The 24,643-nt window shown below is 47.1% G+C and overlaps 1 protein-coding gene across 2 annotated transcripts in view; it reads right to left on the bottom strand.

The window, feature by feature from the left end:
• Window positions 1-24,643, bottom strand: part of PLEKHG4 (pleckstrin homology and RhoGEF domain containing G4) — an 84,893-nt gene that overhangs the window by 52,509 nt on the left and 7,741 nt on the right. For both annotated transcript variants that reach the window (XM_058034324.1, XM_058034323.1), the window contains exons 2-6: window positions 18,460-18,657; window positions 10,407-12,510; window positions 5,022-5,237; window positions 1,181-1,304; window positions 50-143 (exon numbers count right to left, since the gene is read on the bottom strand). In XM_058034324.1, coding sequence (XP_057890307.1) covers window positions 50-143; window positions 1,181-1,304; window positions 5,022-5,237; window positions 10,407-12,510; window positions 18,460-18,657 — 2,736 coding nt within the window. The remainder of the gene's footprint in view (window positions 1-49; window positions 144-1,180; window positions 1,305-5,021; window positions 5,238-10,406; window positions 12,511-18,459; window positions 18,658-24,643) is intronic.

Here is a 24,643-nt window from a genome sequence, read left to right as displayed (position 1 = left end):
CCATGGCAGCAAGGCAGGCAGGGCTCCTCTGCCCGGGCCTGAGGCTCACCTGCAACGCGCTGAACGCCTTGAAGAGAGCAGGGACGGGGGAACAGCGACGGGCGTCCACAAGAACGGTCAGACCCAAAGCCTGACACTCTGGTCTGCAAGGACAAAGATAAAAAGGTCACCTTTGTCACCAATGAAAATTAACAAGACTATAGAAACAGAACCTGTAGTCATGGCAGGGTGAAAAACACTTATGGCTTTATAATAACAGGAACTGATTGGCCACCTTCTCCTAAACAAAATATATACACAGAAACCACCAAATAATTGTTGTTTTTACCTTTGCCATATGATTCTATGACTTCTACCCAATTTCCCATTTCTCCTGTTCCTACAATATGTGTCACTGATGGCAAAGGTCCTGATGCCCACTGGATAATCCACACAGGAAAACCAATTCTTAGTAATTGTGTTCAGAGACAAGCTTGGTTTCAGCCTCACTGTTTCAGGAGAGCAGCCAATGCCTACCTCATCTAGAATCAGATCTGAATGGAGAAGCATAAGAAACAAAGCATGAGTTTCTCATGGATTAAGCCTGCTCCCCTTATTAATGGTTTAAAGGCCTCAAAAAAATCATTATCAGAGTTGCTTTACCTCTTCTTATTTAATCATACACAAGTGAAAAATAGTGATGAGCTGGGAAAGAAAAGTCTGTCATAGTGAAAGGAAGAGAAGATCCAGCAAACTCCAGCCTGCAGGCACAGGCTTTTTTCAGCCACACATTAGGCAGCCTCTCAACCCTTACAGATCCTCCCTCCCTCTCAGCTTGGAGGCCTAGCCCTAAAATATCATGTCACAACACTATCACAGAGCTGCTGCATGACTGCCCCATGATAACTCCTAAATCCTATTTTCTGAACTAATGAAGGATAGCAAGAATGGCTTGGATTCATGGCAACACATGAAAACATTCAGTACATACCCAATTATATCACACCACGTGCACACAGCATATACAGAACAGGCAAAGTGCTTGCTGAACACAAGCAGGAGATTCCCAGCTGTGGAATTTCAGAACTGTCTGGACCAAGTTCCTAGGCCAATAAAATCAACCTCCTTCCATTCCTGCCTCAATTCCCACCTCCAGGAAAGGCAAAGCAGACTGCCCTGTCAGCCCAAGAGCACCACAAACCTTGGGATGCTGTGCAAGTACAGAAGAAGGCGCACAAGCTCAGTGGTGTTGCAGTGGGGGTTTAACCAGGCCGTGCTCCTTGCTGTTATTATGGCCACTGCACGCCCTGATTTGTCTCTGGTACCTGTAAAAAGAGAGGGGGGTGGAAATAAAGTTATTCAACAGAGCCTGGTTCCAGCTCTGCATGCATCATATTCTCCCACTAAGACCCCACCACCTTCCTGGAAATCCTGCACAGAACTCAATATAGTGTATGTTGCAGATGGTAGGAGGCTATAAACACACTCCCAAAGTACCCAAATGCTGCCCCAGAATGAAGCAGATGAGCTCAGCTTGTCTCTCTCATGGTAGTGTTAAATTTGTACTGCTATCTTCCACCCAAACAGATGCTCCTCATAAATATGGCTGAAGTTGCCTAACAATAATCTAGAGAAAAGCAGAAATCTCATAAATTCAAGATACAGAATCTCACCTTCACATTGCTGTCAGATGAGAGAATGCAGACAGGTCTGCAGAACATGCACTATGTTAGGAGAGCGGGCACATGCTGCAGGCTGAGCCCAGAATGTACCCAGGCAGCTCCTGCAAGCAGAGCCCTGGAGCAGGAGCCCAGAGCTGCTCCTCAGAGGCTGCAGAGAGGACAGTCCAGGAGCACACCCCTGCCTGCCCACAGCTCTGACAAAGGACACAGGCAGTGCCAGGCTTTCATTAGGTGCAGAGCTTGCTCAGTGCCCAGGTAACAGATACAGCACAGTATGGGCAACCCTGCTGAGTTGTGATACACTCAAGAAGGAGAAATCCTCTGCTTCAGTTAGCCAGGAAGGACAATGCTTCCCTGCCACCCATTTGCTAGAAGTCACAGCTTATCACAGGAGAAGGACCTAACAGGGCTAGCTTTGGGATTATGTCCAGCCTCCTCTCCAGATGCAAAAGCAGAGTGGACACAGCACTGTGGAAAGCCAGAGCTGCTTCTGAGACTCCAAATCAGGCAATACCTGCAGTGAGCCTGCTCAAGCAACTGGGAAAGTAAGTGATTTGGGGAACAGGAGGGAAAACACCTCTTCTGTGTGAAAAGTAATTCACAAGAACAGGAGCCATTTCCTGTCATACAAACAGTATAAGAAAGATGTGGAGTGGGCAGAAATCCCAAGCACAAGACAAAAGCAGAAACTTAGAGAAATCTGCTTCTTTCTCTCCTTAACTCTGTTCCTACCACAGGAGATACTGTCCTGGACCACCTCTCTCCCCCATCCCAGGGACAAGCATGAGAGTTGTCAGGTGAAACAGACACAGATGGACAGGCAGAAGCATGGAAAGCTGCCCCAGTGTCATCTCCATCTGTCACTTGGACATGACTTGAGTAAGGGCCACAGACACAGATGGACACCACTTTGAAGCAGGGCTTTCTGTCTCCCAGGGACCAAAACTGTGACAGAGGCTTTCTCCTGCTAACAAAAATCTTTCATCATCAGTGTGAGTCAGGAGGACTTCTATTACTCCTGAAGTACTGTAGCCTGGATGCTGCATAATCAAAGAGATGGAAAGAAATTAGAAAAAGCTCATTAATATAATTTGTTTCATAAGCTAAGGGGACGATCACAAAATAAATAAATAAAAAAAGCCCTTAATTACTAGAAAAATGGCTCAATAAAAGCTTTTTAATTTTGAAGCAACATCTACTGTCCATCAAGCAGGTTGGGCATCACCAAAATTTGATTAAACCTTGAACTTCCACCTAGTAGTCTGGGATTTGCCTGACCAGGTCAAAAAAGCAACCACAGCCACCAGGGCTAGGTCTTCAACAGTGGCATAATCCAAAACTGAAACTATCCTGGAAGTTTCAGCTAACTACATCAGCTACTAATTTACTACTTAGCTCTTATTTACCATTCATTATAAAAGTTATTCCTTCTAATGTAATTACTGTATCATTATCACTGACTAACATAAAGCATTGAGTGGTCAGTACATTCCCTCAGGTGTGAGGATTGCCCACTGAAACCCCAAAGAGGCAGAGAGGTCATTCAACTCTGATAGTGCTTTTACAGGAAACATAATTCCTTCCTTAGAGAAAAATTTGCTTGGAAGCAGTATCAAACCCAATCCTTGCTTCTTGTGGGCATTTGATATCCCTCCATCATATATTCAAATGTTTTTGTCTCATTTAACATTGGTACATTATGAGAGGAATCTGTGACAAAGGGAGCATTAGGTAACATGGTGAGGCTCCTGCAACAGCATGGACTGACAGCTTCTCTCAAAGACCCTCTCTACTCCTGTAACTTTTTGGGCTGTTATATACAGCATAAAAGTGTCCAAACTGACCAGCAGACCAGAAGATTAAAAATCCTCCTTTGGAATTTGTTGTAACAATTCATCTCCTAATGCAAAGCTACATGTATGAATGTACCATTACTCTGCCCTGCCCTTGGTTTTCCATTTCATCTTCTTCCAGAAACTGGAAAAGTTTTAACTCCCTTCTTCCTTCCTGGCACAAAGGTGATTTCACCTCTTTCTCAATCATCCTATGAGATAAACAACCTTCCAGTCTCTTGTTGTAAAACACCCAGTTTAGTAACAAGAAAGGGCTGTAACCCTTCTCTGCACCACCTCTATTTTCTTTTACAATACAGCCCAAACTATTTCAGAGGTAAAAAAATCTGTATTTTCATCGGTCTAGTTGTCTCCTCCCCTTTACACAAGTGAGGTCAAAATGGGTCTTGCAGAGCCAGCACCACCTGGGAGATGCCTGTGCTGCCTTTCTGCTCTCCCTCCCTACTCCTCCACACTGCACAGTCTGCCTGACCTCTTCTCTGAGGTTGGGCTCTCTGCCCAATTTTCAACTCACACATGGCCCCAGAGCTGATCAAATGCAGCTCCTCCTGCCCCACACTGAACAACCCTCTGCTGGCTCTGAAAGGACAAGCCCACAGGGGCTCCTTACACAGAGCTGCCAAATGCTGCTTCTCACTAGAGAGGTAGCTCTTACTTCCTCTGCTTTACTTCATGTTTGGTTAAACACAAAGACGTCTTGTGTGGGCCCTGTACACCAAGCAACCCTGGCTGCTCTGTCCAACAGCCTCAGCTTTGTTCACCCCTCTGCCAGTATTCATCCCATGCAGAAATTTTATCTGCAGCTATTTGATACTCATTGCTCTATCAGATGCAAACACTGAATAACATTTGACCTACATCTTGATTCTGGCAGAATAATTCTGGGAAGTTGTCCCTTGATAGCTGGCAGGTTTTGTCATCTGCTATTTAGCTACACTATCGTTCACCCTACACATTGTCCATCCACTTCACTGGGATATTCCTCTCAACATCATGTCTCATGAAATCAAATGTTTTCTAAAAATCTATTATATCTATGTGGCTACATTTAGTCAACCAAACTTCTAATTATCAAGAATAAAACTGGTTTTCAAGAGTCCTGTCAAAGAGCATCTTCTACATTCCTATCCTTTAATTACCTAGCAAGTGAATCAAGTTCCTATTCTTCTGACCAGGTCTGATGTCAGGCCCACCAGCCCATCATTAGCTGCATCCTCACTCTGCTCTTTTTGAACTCCTGGTATGAGCCCACAGATTTGGCATTTCTGACTCATACACACTTGGTTAACATTTTGAGACTCCTGAGAGCAAATTAACATTAATGGGAAGGAAGTTCTACTTCCTGTCCTGCCCATTCGGAAACTTCAGAGCATTCAAGAAGTGGAATTTCTGAAGAGGTTTGGAGAAATGGAATTGGCACCAGCCTCCAGTGCTGCAGAAGGAGGCTCACCTCCCTTGCCCTCCTGCAAACCACATTTCCAAGACACATTCTGGCTCAGCTACTCACCAGGCAGGTAGGCAACTCCACTCCTGAGCACTTCTGGGTTCACATCCTTGACCATGGTACGTGCAAAGTGACCACCCCAGGCACTTCCAGAAGTTGGGGATGTCGGGGGAGTAACAGGAGGTGAACTTTCCTCCAGGGCACTGCTTTTACTCACTGCTTTCAACACACCTGTGCCAGTTGCCTCTTTTCTCATCTCTGTCTCTTCTGGCACCATCCCTGTAAGACAAGCAACAAACAGAAGCTCGAGCAGAGTTCCACCCAAAAGATCCCAGGTAAGCACCAGCCTGGGGAGGGATGTGCTCCCAGCTCCAGCACTCTGCAGCTCCTCCAGCCCTTTAGCCAGCAGCATGCATGTTCTAAAACTGGTTATAACATTAATAGTACTGTAATTCTAAAATAAGAAACCAATTTATTGTGAAGTTTGCAAAGTATAAAAGCTCAATTCAGATGGGGATTACTGTAGTCAAAGTCCTTTTTAAAGGTAACATATCAAGCAGTACATGTCTGCTCACAGCCTGGAAGTCTGGCACACTGCAAGTCCCTGGCTGAGCTCCAGCAGCCTGAGCAGGCTGAAGTGATAAACCAGCTTCTGACAGGGAGGCCTACTCCATCAGGACAGAACTACTCCCCCAACACCACTTTCAGATTAGTTCCTGAAAATATGAATTCAACTGGAGGCTGACAGATCAGCTGGAAATTGGCCAAAGAGACCTTGTTCTCCTTGTCCAGCCTTTTTTAATTAACATTTAACTTGAAAGTCTGAAACACATTTAAAAACACTGAATAACAGGATGATTACACCAATCAGCTCCTGCTCAAGAACTGCAGAAAATGCTTCCTTTGTCTGACACCTCAGCTCTAAAGTACAAGTTATCAGAATCAGTTAATTCTAAAATTAAATATCTGGGCTACTACAGGGAAACTAAGGCAAGTTCTATCAAGTTTCAATTTTCATGTAAAATTTTCTGGAAAGAAGGAAAAAAGTCTCTGCCCACTGTGCAAGAAGTATTATTCCCCATTTCCCAACATCACAAGCATTAGAAGCCAACAGAACACCTTCAATAATAGATCTTTAGTATCCTAAGTACACAACTAGGCTATCCCTGAGTCTGCAGAAAACTATACTAAATAAAAGACTATACTTCACTACAAAACCTGATACTTCAGTATCTACCACCAAAAATATCAACCTTTCTTCAGGAAAATAAGAGTGGAATATTTATTTACTTGCTCTGAAGTCAGACATTTTAATTGCTATTTAAAATTTACTTCAACCATCCTACCTTCCTGCTGCATCAACAATGCTGACACTTGACTCAGTTTATTTACTAACAGATTCCAATACTTCATTAAAGAGCAGGACCAGGAACAAAGCAGTCCTTGAAGTGGCTTTCAATACAAGTTTTAGCAGTGAAGGAGATTTACAGGTTGAAGCTTAGCCTGAACTGCTTTCAAAATTGCTAAAATGGGTGAGAGAAGTGCCCTGAGCAGCATTGCTCACTGCAACAAATCATGCAGCAGTGGGGGAAAGCAGGAGGAGCTCCCAGGCACTGCACCACCAAGGGCACGATAGAATAGCTGCTCATTCCTCTTCGGTAACACCCCTGGTTGAGGAGCACCCCCGGGATCCAGCCTGGCATCTGCTGCATTTGGCCACAGAAGCTGCTGTGAGGGCTCTGGGGCTCTGCCCAGGTCTGGGCTGTGCCAGAGCCCCACTCTGTTCCTGGGGCTACCTCAGCCTCCAGCTCCCAGTGGTGCAATCCACTCCAAACACTGCTACATCCTCCTGAGCAGCACTTCAGAGGGGCACTGATCTCCTGCAGAAAGGCTGTCTTGAACATCACAGAGGCATGGAAGTTGTGCCCAAAGGTTTCACATTAACAGCTGGTAGACTTTCTAGGAGAACATGGAATCACCTTATCAATGAGCTGTAAGGACTGGCAGTAAGGAGAACTACACAGTTTGCAGTAAAGGGGTCTGCATAAAATGACAAAACCCTTCAGAGAGGACCAAAATGTGAGACTTAAAGAGGACAAGAAATAGAACATAGCAGTGTTCCACATAGGTTACACACCAGGGCAAGAGAAATCCAGAAATGTGTGTGACAGTCCTGCCTTGGATATCTCTTAGGAATGAGGCAGCAGCTCCCAAAAGGTAGGAGAGAAACATTTTGCTCAGCCCACCACACACAGTCACGGTACCGGGGCTCTTCAGCCCTGGGGAAGCTTCACCAAAGCTGTGCAGCCTCCAGACTATGCACATCTTGCCCAAACAAAGCTCTTCCCGAGCTCCTGAAGGCCAGCTCAGCTGTGCAGATGCCAGCTCTCCCAACAGGCCCGAGCACACTGTTTGTTATTTGCGATCCGGGGCGGAGGCACTCGCTACAGCGGAAATTGTCCAATGCATTTACATCTAAAAGCAAATTGAGAGCAGGGACATCTGAACTTGCCGTGTTTGCAGGTTCCACCTTCCCCCGAGGTCAAGGAAGTGGGAGAGGAGGATTTGCTTGTGTGCATTTCAAAGAGACATTAGCATTTTCCCTGCAAACTGCCCCAGCACCAGTATCACCCATGCTAACACCAGGCAGTAACCGGACCAGGAACGGAACGCCCTGGCAGGTGCTGCTGAATATGCCCCAGTGTGGCTTTTCAGACTATTTCTTGAATATCAAGATATTTTCCACCCACAAAATAGAGGAATTCTTTCCAGAGCTGCAAAGTTTCATTTAGATGTTAGTCATTAGGAAAAAACAGCAGTCACATTATCTGTGAATGGAAGCAGTGTAAATTTTAAGCCACCAAATCAAAACAGTTCACATTTGACTTCAAACTTTTTTCTATTTATATCTAAGTCTTTCTAAGTTAGGCACTATTTGTGCACAAAATAAGCTCACTGAGAGTGGAAGTAAAGGGAGAGAGTTAATGGACAAGGAAAAACCTGCAGACACAGCAAACTCAGATGCCCCAGTTCTGAACATGTATTTTGACATAATCAACAATATCTGCTGTAACAAGCAAGCTCCTCCACCTCACACAAAGCAAATTGTGCCTCTGCCCACTGCTGCTGAGGTGTGAATTTCAGATCTGAATTGACCCAGTAAAGCTTAAGCTCTGCTGTTATTTATAGTTTAGACAAGATACCCACAGTTTCCAATCATAGTAGCAAAATGACCTCAACAAGACACAGAGAATTTAACCTACAGAACCACCTTGCTGGAAAAGTAAAGTCCATTTGTAGGACATTTGCTTTGCTTTGTAATTTTATCTCTGAATTATCTTGTAAGTACATCTCTGAGGGTTTAATGGGGCTAGATAAGGAGATGGCTTGTTTGGATCTCAAAGCAATCAAATGTAATTGAACGGATTAAGCTTTTTATAGTGCCAGCTACAGTGTTCAAGAACTACTGCCAGCACTAACAGATACTTGTGCTGCCCTTTACCATAAAAAGTTTATTTGGATAGTTTGGATGGTTTTCCTGGCAATTTAGGTTGTTTCTTTCGCTTTACAAACACTGAGATTAAAAGGTTTGAATTTTTCTTAAACTGCAATGCCCAAGTTTAACATCAGCAGATTTGAACCAAAAGGGTCACATATTTCAGCCAAATCCCCAAAATCATTTGTATTGTCTGTCATTAAAAACAAACTCTGTGTGTACCCCAGAGGGGTCCAACACTGCTAAAATCTCCAGCAGTGGCCAAGATTTATTCTTTGGACCAGTGAGAACATCACACATCTCATAACAAGCTGGATCTGGTTAGTTTTAAAAGAGAAGAGATGGGAACACTGAACAAGCAGCCACAACGCTCATGAGCAAAGTGTCCACCCAGTACTAAACACAGACTAGGTGCTCCAAGGCCTCGTCCTGAGCAAGCATGAAGTCAGGCCAGGTTCAGGCTGGCCAGGGGAATGGACACCCACAGCATGGTTATTTCCTCACATACATCCACCAAGACCCACAGATAGGCAGAAGGTGATTTTTTTTTTTTTCTGCTCATGGTGAGAGATGCTCAGAGAGAAGTGTGCTGCAGAAATAGAAACTTCTGAGCTGACCTCTCCATTTCTCAGAAGAGAAATGCTTGTCACTTCAAAAGTTTCAGAAATGCTTGGTAACCCTGGGCTTGCCTAACTATAGAATTTAATTAGTTTGATGCAAATGTTAATAACATTTTATTTTAATCAATGGTCACTAATTTAGCTCCATTAGAAGATCACTAAGACATCAGGTAAAATGTGAGTTTTGGGCCCTTGAGAAGCAGCTGTGTGTGCAGTCAAATGGAATCATGCAGCAGCTCTTGGCCACATAATTTGGGACCAGGGCAAGCATTGCAGTGATAGCACACCCCAAGACAACCAGCTCTGCATCTGCTGCCCCAGAGGATCAAACATGCTCCAGCAACCTGGGTCTGAACGCCAACCCTTTCAAGAGTCCTCACTCCAACATTTCAAGCTGGGTAATTTTCCTAGCCAGGGGTCTCAGGGAATGAGAGCTGCTGAACTGGAATGGCATGTTCCACCCACCCCCGCTCCTCCGTGTGATCTGCAGATCCAGCTGCAGCTCTCCAGACTCAGCAGAGCTGGGCAAAGCCCACACCGGGCCCGTGTGGTTACACACTGCCTGCCTACAGTCTGGTGCAAAAGGCACACACCTGGATTGCCCTCTCCATCTCCTGAAGAAGCACAGCTCCAGCTCAGGAACCCAAGCATCAAGAAATCTGGGTAATACCTGCTTGAACATTCCATCTGAGCTGAAGTTAGATGCTTAATTCCTGTGCTCTCCCACTCAAGTTAAACAGCTCCTACTTGAAACACAATCGAGCTGAAGAAAGCATGCTGGAGGGGAAGGCAGGGAGAGGGGGAATCCCTCAACTCTGCAGCTTGCTGCCTGAATCACTTATCAGCACTTACATTTGTTGATCTTCAGGTCACATTACACTAGTATTTTACTGTGGCATCCACTGCTGCTTCCTCTTGCCACAGCCATCTTCCTAAAGCCACTTTTCAACTATGAAAGACTTGTACAGTTAGACAAGTCTCTCCTCACATATTCTGCACATCATGAATGTAAGCAGGAGGAGGTCACCAGCAATCAGATTAACTGAAATTAAAAGTTTCTTCCAATTGAACTTTGTTCTGTACTAACGTAAATTTGCGAAAAATTATTAAACAAAATACCACAATAAAGGCACCTGTGAAGAGAAAGCTAATTTCATGCCACAAAAAATGACAATTTAATCTCTTCCCAGTATTTTGTGCTCTTACCCCAAAGCCTCCCAGATGTATTTATCAAATCCTGCCTGATAAGTAGTATTCAAGCAGTACTGCTTGAGGATTTTGCTTTCAATCCATGTTACCAAACACAACCACACAAACACCCAATGGCTGTACCTTTAGGAGGTGATGCCCCCAACGATGCCTCTGGCTGGGAGTGCAGAGTGGCAGGCTCTGTATGACCCTCAGCAGGTTCTGAGGACAGTGGTTCACCCTCCAATTCCTCCTCAATGGATTCCAGTGTTTTTGAGGCTGTAGTCTTCAACCTTTCCCTGTAAGAACAACTTTCCTGGTTCTCCACCTGTCCCTGCAAGTCCTGTATTGCAACATGCTCCTGGTTCAGCAGAGAGTTCTCTTCACTTTCACTGCCATGGTTTTCCACCAGTCTTTGCGGTTCCTCAAACGTCCCTCCAGACCTCTGGGTTTTGAACAGACTTGAATCTTCTTCTTGTGCATTGGGAGCCAACAAGTCACTGTTATTTAATTGTTCTGACATCTGATTCTCTTCTGCTGACTGGGCAGTTTTGAGTGGTATGCCTTCTTCAGCCTTTTTATGCTCTTGCTCTTCACCATCTGACAAGGTTCCATCTGCTGGAGCTTTCACAGAACAGTCACTATGACTAGTCTGATTTTCATTTACAGTCAACATTTCTTTAGACTCTTTCACTTCCTCTTGGCTGTCCCTTCTTCCCACCTCAAATCCATCTACATCTCCTTGGCTCTCTTCTGGAGGACTTAATGGAGAATTTGCCTCATTATTGCTGCAGCAAGCGCTTACATCTGCTGTGTTCCCTGAAGGAGAGCCTCTGTCCCCACCTACATCTGAATTCTCGGGCAATGTAGTGACCTGAACTGGCTCAACACTTCCACTGACACCCTGGCAAGTGACATCAGAAGCTTCCTTTAGTGTGCAACATGGTCCCAAAGGGCCTAGGACAGGTACAGAAGAAGCATCCATCAGTGTCACCTCCTTTTGACCCTCAGTCAGTGGTTCTGTGTGTACTCCCAGCATCACTTCCTCTTTAGCAGCAGTGGCATCTAGAATCACTTCTGGGTTCTGCTCCAATGTTTCAACACCAGCATTTTCACTTGGTCCATCCCTTTGTCCCTCCACGTTTCCAGGGGCACCAGGCACTCGTGCCTTGCAGCTGGCAGCATCTCCAGCACACACATCAGCGTAGCTGCACAGCGCGTATCGCTCACTGCGAGTCTCCCGCTCTGCAGAGGAATCCTCTGCACGGCAAGCAGGAGGCTCAGCCACAGGGAAGTTATCACCCATGCTTCCAGGATCAGCTGCTATCAGCTGACCTTCTGGGGACAGTTCTCCATGTGCCATCATTTTGTTGCCTTCCAACGGAGTAACATTTTTGAGAACTTCTGGAGAAGTGCTCAGAGTGTCCATTTGACAGTGCTCTTTCTGCATAAGTGCTGACTGCATTAAGTTCTTGGAGTAGGTGCTGTCTTGTATGACAATAAATCTGTGCTTGCCTTTAAACTCATTCACTCGTGCCCTGGGCTGAGTGAAATAACTTAATGCCAGAGACTGTGTTAAAGATCGTGTTTGTGGCCCAAATCTGGGCAGTGAAACTTCTGCCAGCTCAACGTACTCCCCTTCAAGGTCACTTTCCAAGCTCTCCTGAGTCACAGGACTCGTACAGACACCATTGACCAGAGCTTCATTTAACTGTGGAGCTGTGCTGCTAATGACAGGGTTGTCTCGATTTGAGCTTAGTTCCTGTAGATACTGAGACCTCGGGTCTGGTGAACCACACTCGGTATGGTCAGTGGGGAGGCACAAAATCGAACGTTCCTCTGTTATTTCTGGAGAGATGATATTGTTTTCAATTATTTTTGGTTTATTTATAAATTCAGGATTAACCACTTTATCCCAAGGGACACGAAATATTTTCTCATCAGTGGTTAGTAAACAATTTTCCAGTGCTATGCCCATCCGCTCTCCATTGAACGTACTCAACCATTCCAGAGTAAAAATAGAGGTATATGAAACTTCTGGAATCACCACTTCTTCTACATTATGCTTATCTTTTGCCAAACATTTCAATACAATTCGTGGAGGCTTCTTCACAGAGGGGACCACCTGCAGGTAGAAGTCACCAGGCTTCAAGATTTGCCAGTCAATGGAAGCAAGCTGGATTACAATCTTGTCCTGAATGCACAGGGGCCAGCCCGCATGGCGAAACAGCAACCCGCAGTACGGAGCCTGTGGAGACAACAGAAAGTGTTCTCAGCACCAGCAAAAGATCTCAGCTCAAGCTTCTGAGTAAGAGAAATCAAGAAAACAGATTAATTTAGAGTCTTTGGTTATTGATGTAGGCATGTTTTCCACACTAAGGTCTTCTCTTGAAAAAGCAGAAATAAGAAAATCTACCAAAACAAACCACCCGTGCAGGACAGATGGACACAAGTTACACTGGGAGGCTGCAATGTCCCAGTGGAGGGAAGAGGAGAGTGCAAAAACAAAACAGGAGATAGGAAGCAGCAAATGAGGAAAGCACAGCAGAGCCACAGAGAAAGAAAGCAGCAAGTGCTATCAGCAAACTGTGAGGAATCACATTTAACATACCAGCAATTTCCTCATTTCCAACATACAGCAGCACTCAGGCCATGCCTCAGACAAATCCCACCCAAGTAAAAGAACTGAAGTTTCATGGCTGAACTGACTTGACTCAATTATTTACAGCTTTATCACAACTTCAAAAAATGATGCCCAGTCCTTTGAACTTGATTCTGTTTGGGTAGGATTTAAGTTAAGTCATCATATAAGCCATCAATTCCACAATTAATTTAATCTATTTCTGTACAAGGCTTTGGATTCAATTAATTCAAGTATTTTGCCATACAGCAGAGAAACCAGAGAACAGAAAGGAACCTCCTGGATCCTCACACACCTTGAAACAACAGGTACTGGCATAAAGCAATTTCTTTCTTATGTTCATCAAGCTTTCAGCCCCACCAGATTTCCAACTCTCCTTGCGCCTGAAGCAAAGTTGCTCACAGGTTTAGAGACCCAAATCATCCTTTAGATATAGTAATTCTTCCTCCTCAATCCTGTATTTTCTGGATGTGTTTCCATTGCTTAGACTCATTAACCCATGTCACATGACCTTAGCATGTCCACCTTCATCACCTCAGTGTGCCTGAAGTATCTCCTTTGTAACACCCATTTCTTTTTCTTAAAAACCATTTGTTCATTGTGCAAAGCATTGTAAAATACAGCCTGCAATGGCACCAGCACTTCCCAAATGTGCTGGAAGCATCTCTTAAAGCTAAGATCCCACTCATCTTCCAGTCACACTCCTACAGTAACCCAGTCACCTCCTGGTTTTTCTTTCCAAACTGATGAACTCCAGTTCACATCAGAAGTTCTGCCTGCCACTTTGTGGAGGCACATGCTTGTCCTCTGAGTTACCATTACAAAATTTAAGTACAAAGTTTTAGAGCTCATCTTATGCAATGCATTTATCACCCTCCTCTTCCAGGCTATAGTTGGTGTGTCCCAGGCTGGTTTCACCACAAACATGCCATACATACTCTTACTTTTCATGCCAAGGTCATGGATGAGAAGCACGGTGTGTTTCATTACTCCTGCCTCCAACTCCATTTTCCCTCCAGTACAAACATCCTCCCTCCCTTTCACCAGTTTGTAGCCATCTTGCAATTCTTGCATAAACATCAACCCCTTTGACACAGTAATTAATCTTCCATATGACCCCATAATAAATCCTTTATAGCAGAGATTAAACAATGAAACTTATCTCTCTAGAGAAGGCTGGTTTATTAAAAAGGCTGCTGTGACACTACCTGCCATGGAGCAAACCACGTGGAAACGTTATTCAGTTTTTCATGGGTCAGTTAATTCAGGCCTTGCTCAGTGCACAATGTTGTAGGCTCAGCTTGTTCTCTGTATTTTGTTACTAGTCCTGACTTAACAGATTCTACAAAATCCCTGCTACCAGACATTCAGCATTACATGGTAACTTCTTCCACATTCCAGGATGGAGACCTGCCAGTCCTATTTCTTCAAAATAGTCAAGTTCAGTCACAGTAGTTTTACTTCTGTTCACTTACTGCTACTGCCCTACTCATGTACTTACACACTGTATCACTACAAAAAGGAACCTTACTTCAGTTTTCATTTACTTGAAGGATCATATTAATATTACCTTTCTATTCTAACCTTGACTCAGAGCAGACACACGTCCCCTTCTCTCCTCTGTTAAGTTAGAACCAAAAAGCCCTATAGCCTGACACACAGCTGCTGTACTTCCCTCAAAGGCACAGCTAAGCTGGGCAGTCTGGTGTTCTCAGGCTTTCTGATCTGCAAGACACAGATGCCTCTGTCCCTAAGTTCCTTTCATCCACAATGCAGTTAAACTCAGCAAGCCAAGAGCATCTCTTGCAGCAGTTTGCACAAGCTGCTCCAGCAGGTCTCAGGCTAAATGCACTTCATGGACTTCTATACCAAGCTCAAGACTCACACAGCACCTCAGCCAACAAAGCTTGTGGCTCCAACCAAAGTGCCCAAATCAAGTATTTTGTTTATAAGTTTTAAACTAGAGCAATTTGCAGTTTTCCAGAAGAGAGTGTACCACTGCAGCACACCAACCCCTCTTCTGCCATTATAGGATCTCCTAGTCAGTGTATTGAGGCCAAGGGTCTGTACCAAGGTGTTTCAGGGGAAGAAGAAACAGGTAAAGATCAGTTCCCAAACTATTATAGCTCATAGGACTGAAAAGTGAAAGATACAATCAGCAGCAACATAAACATAAAGCTGAATTCCATCAGCACATACTTGACATAGAGATTCTGTTAAAATCTGGATGCAGAATAACCCACTGGAGGGCCACTCATACATTAAGAAATTCCAAACAGCCTCACTGTTTAGATGCTTACTTGTCTGCCTACTGACTCATAAGGAGAAAACTCAGCAATAAAAGCACCAAAACCAAAATGCAGAATGCATTGAAGTTCCTGAAAAGCCCTACAAAGCCACAATCTAAACTGCATCAGGAGCCAGAGTAACATCCAAAACAAGAATGCAAGTCCCACAATAGCCTAAACATTACAGAGCTTTAGAACTTTAGAAGTGGAGCATCCTCATGCTGCTCCTGCTCCAAAATGCACCTTCAAAGGGAAGATTATGTGAAGAGGCTTATTACAGTACCTTTAACATCTCATTTTGAGGCTCAAGGATTTGCTTTTCTCATGTCCAAACACTACAGAGCCAAACCAAGCCCACCAGAGGAGTGCCAGGAACACCACCCTCTATACCCAGTGGCTGTAGCCAGGAATAGGCTGAGCCAGCTGCCTCTGAAGAAAGAGCTGGGCACCAATGACAAAAATGGCACAAAGGTGGAATCTTCCAAAGCTACAGGGATGGCTAAGCTGGAACAGACCATTTAGCTCAGGGCATCACCTCAAAGCCAGGGGCAAAATTTGGTTTTCAACTTTGTGCTAAGCAGAGACAGACCTCCTTGGAACACCCCTTCCAGTCCCTGAGGAATCACACTGGCTGATGATTTTAATACACCCAGCTGATGCCCATGAACTTGTCTAGTACTTCAGGAAGCCATTTACACTTTTGTCACTGCAGAGGCTGACAAAAGATCCAGGGCTCTCAAGACTTTCTACAGTAGTCATTCAGACATGAGTTAATTCTTTTCCCTCCAGTGTGTTTAGGAAACGCTCACACAGAGCAGCTGAACTACAAACTAAGGAGGAAGTATTGCTTTTGTTTAGACTCTCTAAAAGGCAGGCAAGACTTTCAAAAAGCAATTAGTAAGAAACAGTCCTCTGTGATTTCAGACTGTAAAGATGAAGGGGCATACAGTGGAGGTTTGGGGAAGAAGAGACCACAGTAAATTAAACAAATTTCATAAAAAAGAAATAATAAATTTAAAATATCAAACAAGCAGACTTTTAAATAAAATATGGAATAGCCTGGGCCCAACTCTAAAGAGGGTGCAAGGTACCGAGAGCTTCCCTTGATCTCCCTGTACTGTCACTCCAGAAGCAAAAAATCATGAGACACAGCCTGAAAGGGTCACAACCAAGAAAGAAAGGATCTTGCTGACCCCTCTCCCAGCCATTTCACACCTCACCAAAAGCCCCCAATACCTAATGCTAAGCCTTGTGCAGCCCTCCCTAAAGGCAGCTGCCCAACCCACCCCACATCTTGCTGGTCAGTTGGGTGGGATACCAGTACCCTGGGCTTCTCCAGTGCCCACTGGCCTCACACTTCCCTTACCAGGACCCCGAGCTCCACCTGCCCTCATCTATCCCTCCTCAGGACACCCAGCACCCACTGCCCTCACACCTCTCCCTCCTCAGGACACCCAGTGCCCACCACTCTCATCTCTCCCTCCTTAGGACACCCAGTGCCCACCGCCTTCACACCTCTCCCTCCTCAGGATGCCCAGCAACCATTTCCCTCACACCTCTTCCTCTTCACAGCCGAGCACCCATTTCCCTCACATCTCTCTCTTCTCAGAACGCCCAGCACCCACTGCCCTCACACCTCTCCCTCCTTGGGACGCCCAGCACCCATTTCCCCCACACCTCTCCCTCCTCACGGCCGAGCCCCCATTGCCTTCGCACCTCTCCCTCCTCACGGCCGAGCCCCCATTGCCCTCGCACGTCTCCCTCCTCACGGCGAGCACGGCAGCGCCTCGTGTTCCAACGGCCCTCCAACAGCCACCGAAGCCACCGTGCCCGTCAAGGCAGTCCCGCGCTGCTATTGGCTGCTGCGGCACCCGCTGTTCTCCCATTGGCTGTCGGGGGGCCGAGGCCCGCCCAGCCGCCCTGCCCGCGTTCCCCCGTGGCGCCCCGAGGGTTGCGCGGCCTTTGCCGTGCGTTCCTCGGCCCCTGCCCCAACGGCTGCCCTCAGGGACGGCAGCACCGTGCGCCCACCTCGCTGCTGCTTTCCTTCCTTCCCCTTCACCGCCCCACCTGCCCAAGGCACCGCTGGGCGCTCGGAAGCTGCCGGGATCTCGAGAAGTGGGGAAATTGCTACCTTGGCTCATTCAGCGAGGGCGGTGTTTTGGGGAAAGCCGTGAAACATCTTGAAATAATTACCAGTTTGTACAAACGAAAAGCTTTTTGTTTCTTTAAAGGGGAAAAACACACCATGCACCATAGAATTAGAAGCTCCAATTACGGATACTGATGGAATAACATCTATTGCAGTGTTCAGGGTGGGAGACAGCAGCAAGGCCACGCACCACCTTGGATCCTCCTCGACTCACAGAGATGGCAGGCACCAAGCTGGAGGCTGGTGACAATATGAGGTGACAAACACTGCACCAAAACACACTTTCGGGATGCCTAGCTCACATGGATCCATCCTATGTGATGGGTCTGTCCCCCCAGTATTTCATTTCCTTGAAACAAATGAGTGACTATTTCAGCCTCTATTCCATACTTTTCCTCCTCCTAGAAATCCCTTGCCCTCTACCATGAGGACTTGAATTGAAAACCTGGCCACCCACCCCCCTTTGCATTCAGAGACAAAAAAGTTAGAACAAACCCACATTTTAGGTTGTTTGGGCTGGTTGGGGTTTTTTTCATCTTGCAGACCTCGAGCCAAGGTTTGTGATGAAGGTGTTTGACTCATCGTTTCTAACATTTTAGACTCCCAACAGTAAAGCACGTTAATCTTGGACTCGTTCTGGCAGTAAATGTAACGTGACTCCTCGGGGCTACTGAGCCTTGTGACTGTTCCAGCAACCATCAAAGGGGAGCTGGAGTTTTGGAAAAACACCGACTGGAAGCACTTTGCCCTGCACGTCATTGTGCCAGTGGCAAGAGCCTGACAGCTTCATCCACAGGGCCAGGGAACAGCTGGGGTCAGAGGCCACCCTGGTCAGACACATCCAGCAAACACTTTGCTAAACCTCTTCCTGTGAATCCCTTAAGCCTTTGGTGTTCCTGATTACAGAAAGGGAGAGCACTGCTCCACACCTGATCACTGATCTCTGAAGGGTTAAGCTTCAACAACAATTTCTCAACTATTTCCTAATTGTCTGCCTGCCCTCCCACCTAGACTGCCATACATACTCAAGCGCTTTTTGCCAGCCGTTTTGCATACAAGAGCAGAAAGAAAACTCTCCAAGAAAGCCTTCACAGGCCTTAGAGAGCATGATGTACTCACACAGGCATCCTGCTGAATGCACTGCAGGATGTGCTTGGCTGGAATCAGGAAGTCTATGAGGTAGTGCAGTCCATCCCCACGGTACGTCTTCTCCACCACATCAAAAACTTGGCACAGCACAGTGGCTGCGGTAGCCTCGAATGGAGGGTAGAGTGCTGATAACGTGCTCTGAATGCAGCCGTCCAGTGACTCCGAGTCCTGCCGAGACAGAAAGCGTTAGTGGGACCGGGACACGACCCGCCCAACGCCCAGGAGCGCGGCCATCGCCGAACGCAGGAGGAACGAAGATCACAGGAGCCAAGTGCTGTCCTTTCTGGCTTCTTTTGGCGCTGGAGATGGCAGGTAAACACAGAGAAGCTCTCCCAAAGCAGGAGTGGAGTGCTCGCAGAGCGCTGCACACAGGATTGCCAGCTTTTGCTTACGCAGCAAGTCCTTGTGCTGCCTGCGCGGGGTGGGGCGGCTGTTAGACCGCACCGCAGCACGTGAGCGTGTGCGAGAGACACGGCCATGGGTGGGCATCACCAGCCTGTCCGTGGCTTGGGGACACTCCTTCTGGGGCTAAGGGCACCTGCAGTGGGCTGAAGCTCCTCAGCCTCCTGCGCTCTGGAGTCCCAGCACAGGATAAGGTGCCAGAGCTGTTTGGTTCGGTGGAAAGGCACTCTCCAGCACAACTCCTCGTTATTCAAAGCTGTTTGCCTCTCATGAAAGGCTCTACTGCAGGAGCCAGGAGTTTTCTGCAGTGCGAGATGCCTCACATGAGGATTCACACAATGTGTGTGAGCAGGGCTGCCTGTGGTCCCTGAGCACACCCATTGATACGTAGGATGCCTGTTCAGGGGGATCAGAGGCAATGGCTTGCCTGCATCCACCTTCATTTGGGAGAACCTGCCAGCCATAGCCTGCCCATAGTGTCAGGACCAATTCCAGTGCTGGAGGCCAAATTCTGAGTTATTGCATGGGTGTAAATCAAGAGAGCTTGCCAAAAAGTAGCAATTTAAAAAAATATAAAGCTGTACATATCTGGAGAGGGGATCAGGATTGCTCCTTTCTTTTCTGTTTTAGAGGGGATCCCTTGGGCTAGCTTACAGCCAGTGGGAATAAGTTTTGCTCCAAAACCAAATGAAAGTTTACTCAGGTGTCTGGCCAGATTCTCATCTGATCCAAATCCACCTCCTTTCACTAGAGACAAGAACAGCACTTCAGCTGCTTACGCAGAAGCTCTACAGCCTCCTGCAGAACAGGAACAACTACATGAACATGCCTGAAAATACACTTCAAGACTGGGAGAGAAAGTTAAACAAAGCAGTGCCGCAACAGCTTTCGCCACAACCGGGGAACAGTAGAACAAGGGGATCAGGAGGAAACAAATGGTTTCACTGCTTCCATCCATTGCAGCACATCTGTGAAGATGCCTCCACCAGCTTGGGAAAGTTCAAGAGTCTCAGAGCAAGCCTGAACTGACCTGCAGCCCAGCAGAGTTGATGCTCCTCACACAAGCCTTCCCATCTCTCGCAGCTTACCGATCTCCAGGTTCCTCCTTTAGAGGGTTGGGTGTTTAAGCACAACATAAACTCCCTGCTCCGATGCAAAGCCACCTTGTAGGACAGACAGCCTGTGGGACTGCACAGGAGGACACCCAGGTGATGCCTCCACAATCCCTGCAGATGCAACGAGCTGGCAGAACTACAGTGACAGGCAAACCACACACTGCCTGTGGGACAGTGCTGCTTCCTTACCTTTCTGCTCTTTCTCCTGATGTCAGCAAAAGCAAGGCTACATGGATGGCAGCAGGCTCCTAAAGTGCCCACACCTCTTCTGAGAGGCCAGCTGCCTCCTGCAATACTCAAGGCCAATGCAACTAGATAAACAGAGGTTAAGGAGCTATTTTTCATACACATAGAATCATAGATTATCCTGAGTTGGAATACTTAATCCAGTATTCTTAAACCAAGAATCCCAAAAGCAAGAGCCCTATGTGCACTCTCTCAAGAGCTGAATTCTAGGGGATGAGCATTTAACCCTAATTCTAAATAGGAGGAGAAGGCTGTTTTAAACAATTTACCTTCCACTCAGAAAAATAATAACCTCTGTTGATACCAGTCTGTCCCAGCAAGTGCCTGTGACCTTGTCAGATAAAACTGGCCTTCACACAGGTGCTCTCCCACCCCACCAGTCACCTTCTTGGGCACTATCACAGCATTGCTGCTGGCAGCATTTGACAACAATCTCCCTCTGACCCTCCACAGCCCACAAGTTCAAAACATCAATCAAAACCAGCTGGGGTTTGTTCTGCACCATCTTCTGCTTGAGCAAAATTCTTTCAGATATCAATCCCTCCCCAAAATAAATTTGTTAAGTTCACTGTTGCAAATAAAACAAAGAAGTCAAAATATTTGCACATGAGTCAGTGCATTGCTCTAAGGTTCTCACACCATTCCTCCTGCCTTAGACTTCACAAAACAATTATTAACATTGGCACCAAATCAAAAATCCTTTATATGGTTAAAATAAACCAGCTTGTACCTTATCCTTTCTTTAGTAAAATACAAAATAAGCATAGCCTGTAGCCATTGCAGAGTGCAGTGCTAACTGCACTCCTGAGCACAGAGGCTTTCTCTCCCTCTGGCTAGATTATACCACAAAGCCATGATAGCTGTGTATATTTCTAAGGGATAGAGAGAAGGTTTCAACCACTACCTTTATTAAAAAGAGATGTTTGCACCAATCTCTGCTAATTCTGCAGGAAAAGCCCCAAACAAGAAGTAGATTCCCACATCCCACTGTGCTGCATTGGGTTGTAGCACCAGCATCCTTGGGAGGGTACAGAACCAGGTACAGAATGAGGCTACAGAGCAGTGTGCTGCAGAGGAGTGTGGGGGTGACACTGCTCCTCAGTGCTCCCACCCAGGATGCTCACCCAGGGACAGCTCCTGCCTGGAAGGAGGGTGAAACAGGGTGAAACACTGCCTCAGAAGCCACCTTGAAAATGCAGAGGGTAGAACATGGCTGAGCTTGGAGCCTCCAACAGCAACAGATTCTCCTTCAGCAGGGGAGTCATTAACCCAGCTCACAATCCTAGGGATGGGGCTGCTTATTGGCACTAATTAACTTCTCATATTGCAGAGGGGCTGGAGGAAAGCGCCTCAGCCAGGACTGCAGGAGGCCTCATGGTGCTGCTGTGGAATGCCAGAGCACACATGGGCAGCCTCACACATCCAGCCTGCTGCCAGGGCCAGCTGCCATGCACGTGGAGGAGATGTGGTGTGCAGGCACAGGGAACTCATACAGACCAGAGAAGGGGATAGTGCCCTGTGGTCCTGAGGCTGATAAACCTGAAGTCTAGAGTCCATCTCACCTACATCATGGAATCATAGAATGAGTAATGAAGGGAGCACTGGAGGTCATCTATCCAAGTTCCCTGCTCCAGAGTGCCCCAGACCATACTAGGAGACTCCTAGACCTCTGCAGGGTCCCCTAGAGCATGTTACTCCAGACAGCTTTTGAATATCTCCAGAGAAGGAGACTCCACAATCTCTGGGCAGCTTGTTCCAGAGGTTCCATCTCTTATCTCAAACAGGCAGGCACAAGGAGAAACTTTTGTGACCCGGGATGAGTGAACAGCACCTGGAGAGAAGGAGAACAAGCTAAACCTGAAAGAATCCATGGAGGGGGCACTCCTGCCCCAGCACATTTCCACTACAACCAGCCCACAGTGGTCCCCAAGAGCTGGCAGAGCCTGCTGAAAAAAACCAGCCTCCTTCAGGGACTGAACGTTTCAAGCTTCCCTGATTCCAACACTGTTGCCACATCCCTCTCACAAGAAAGGTCCTGGACATGTGCTCCTTTTCAGCCACTGGGCACAAACACCAACAGGAGCACTTTCCAAGCAAGCCAGAGAGCATCTCTGCAAGCAAAAGGAGTCTTGGGATTCAAATGGTTCTTTGTCAATAGCCTGGGAGGATCTATAAACTCCAGCTCACTGCCACCATTCCACCACACCTCCCAGAAGAGAAACATGCTTTTAAAATAACTCCTCTATAAATCAAGGCGCTAAATAAAGCCCAGGTTAAGGTCATGTCCGGCCAAACTGGCTTTCACTGCTGCTCAGCTGAGAGCCAGCTGCAGGGGCTGGAGCACAGGGACAGAGGAGGAAAGCACCACACAGGGATGGGATGGGCTGAGCCATGTGACAGGAACAACCCAGCATGGTCCCAGCCAGGAGGCCAGGGGAGCAGTGGGAACCCAGGAGGAGTTCACAACTGGCAGAGGACTTGGGTCTGAGCCATGGGTGGGTGGGCTGCCCTCTTTCCCCTGCATATCACAGGAGCCACAGATGCTGTGACAAATAGGACAGTAAATACTGTTGTGGCAAAGCTGTGCTGCTCAGCCCTTAGAGCCCCACTCCATCACAAACTGCAGCAAGAACCAGGAGTCAATCAGAAATGAAGCTATGAGTGCCTGGGCAGAACAGGAGCCCAGCAGCTGTTGCAAACCTGATTAGGGGATGTATCTACTTCTCCTGGTGCAGCAGACACTGCAGGTTGGAAGAGGAGCCTGTCATGAGGCATCTGGAGTAACCAGGAGCTTCTTAGGCTTTTCTTGGTGCACTGATTGAATTTTCTGCCTACGTTTGTGGGCATAAGGAGACCAATATAACAGCTCCAGCCACTGGGAACTCCTGTCATTCTACATTTCTTTCTTACTCAGAACTGAACTTCTTCCTCTTCAGGACCTACTGCTCACCAATTAAGTCTGAACCCTGGAGAACCTCCTCCAGGTTTGGAGAACAAAACATCCGCCTGCCTGGGGAGCAGAGAGGTCATCCCCAGGGCTACACACACACTTCACACAGCATCAGAATATCTGTGCTCTTCAAGCAAGAGACAGCAACAGCAACCCAAGTGGCTGAGGACAATGTAAATCAGTGCAGGGGAGGCCTGCAATGCTTCTGGACCCACCTGGGACAGCAAAGCCTTGGCAGCATTTTCCCTACAACTCACCCAAGCACTTTGCTCATTTTGCCTACAAAGTACTGAGTCTTGGTCAAGGCAAATATGAAGAGGCATAAATCTTCCCTGATGACTGCTGTCTGCAGACTACTAAAAAAGATTGTTTTGGTGAGACCAGACTGACATGGGTTTGACTAACCCATGACTTATGGCAGACAGCGCTCCTTTCCAGCAGGCTGGACTGGCCCATGTAACATCCTGAGGATTCATCCCGCAACAGGAATTTAGTTAAAGAACCTACAGCTCTGCTTTCACAAACCTATTGAGCTTTCACAAACTCTCATTTGAGCTGCCAGAGAATGAAACTACCTGTGCCAAAGTGCCCCAGTTAGACCCAGAGCTTGCCATGGCTTGGCAGAGCAAGGAGCAGGCTGGGCAGTGGAGCAGAGCCCGGCAGGCTGCGAGCACAGCCAGCGGTGCCCGTGGTACACCCAGCTCTGAGTCACGGAGCCTCTGGGCTCCTGCTCAGCAGGGAGACCTTGCCAGAGCTCCCACAGCTTTGTCCTTCGTCTGCCAGCTGCTCGGAGCGTGGCCACGTCCTGCACGCAGCCACTGTGTCCCCTCCTGCCCAGGTGCCAAGACACAGTGCAAGGGCAGCGCAGGAGAGACCGGAGTGTGCAAAGGTGAGGGGAAGAAATGACCCAACCCTCTCACACCCCAGACTGGAAAGTAGAAATAATAGCAAAACTGGGGAGAGGCAGAGCTCCAAGCTGCACAGCACAGCGCCTGCCCATGGCTCCCAGCCAGCTTGGGGACTGGGGGAAAAGGAGCTCACAGCAGGGGCTGAGCAGGGCTGGGTTAGCTGGTCCCTCCGCCAGCAAAGGCTGCTGTGCTGCACCACTTGGCTGGGGCTGCTCAGATCTCAGCTGACGTGAGAAACCTCATTTCCAGTAAAAACAGACCTCTGGGCTTTCCATGAAGCCTTTCCACTTTCTGACACAGAGCTTAAAGACAGACTGCTTTCCTTTAAATAAAGGAGACATTTCTGTGTTCTGTTCGAAAGGCCTCTAGCTAAAAAGAAGGCTTGTTTTTCTGACAAAATTTGAGATTTCCCACTCCATTGCTGCAGAGAGGAGAACCCTCCCAGCCCCATTTCCTGAGCTGTTCTAATCACAGCGGCAATGAGTTCAAGAGAGAAAAATCTTCCCAGAGCAAGTGCCAGCTCCCCCCTCTGC

This window comes from Melospiza georgiana, chromosome 14 (assembly GCF_028018845.1).
Source record: "Melospiza georgiana isolate bMelGeo1 chromosome 14, bMelGeo1.pri, whole genome shotgun sequence".
NCBI lineage: Eukaryota > Metazoa > Chordata > Aves > Passeriformes > Passerellidae > Melospiza > Melospiza georgiana.
This window is presented reverse-complemented; position numbering and strand designations above follow the sequence as displayed.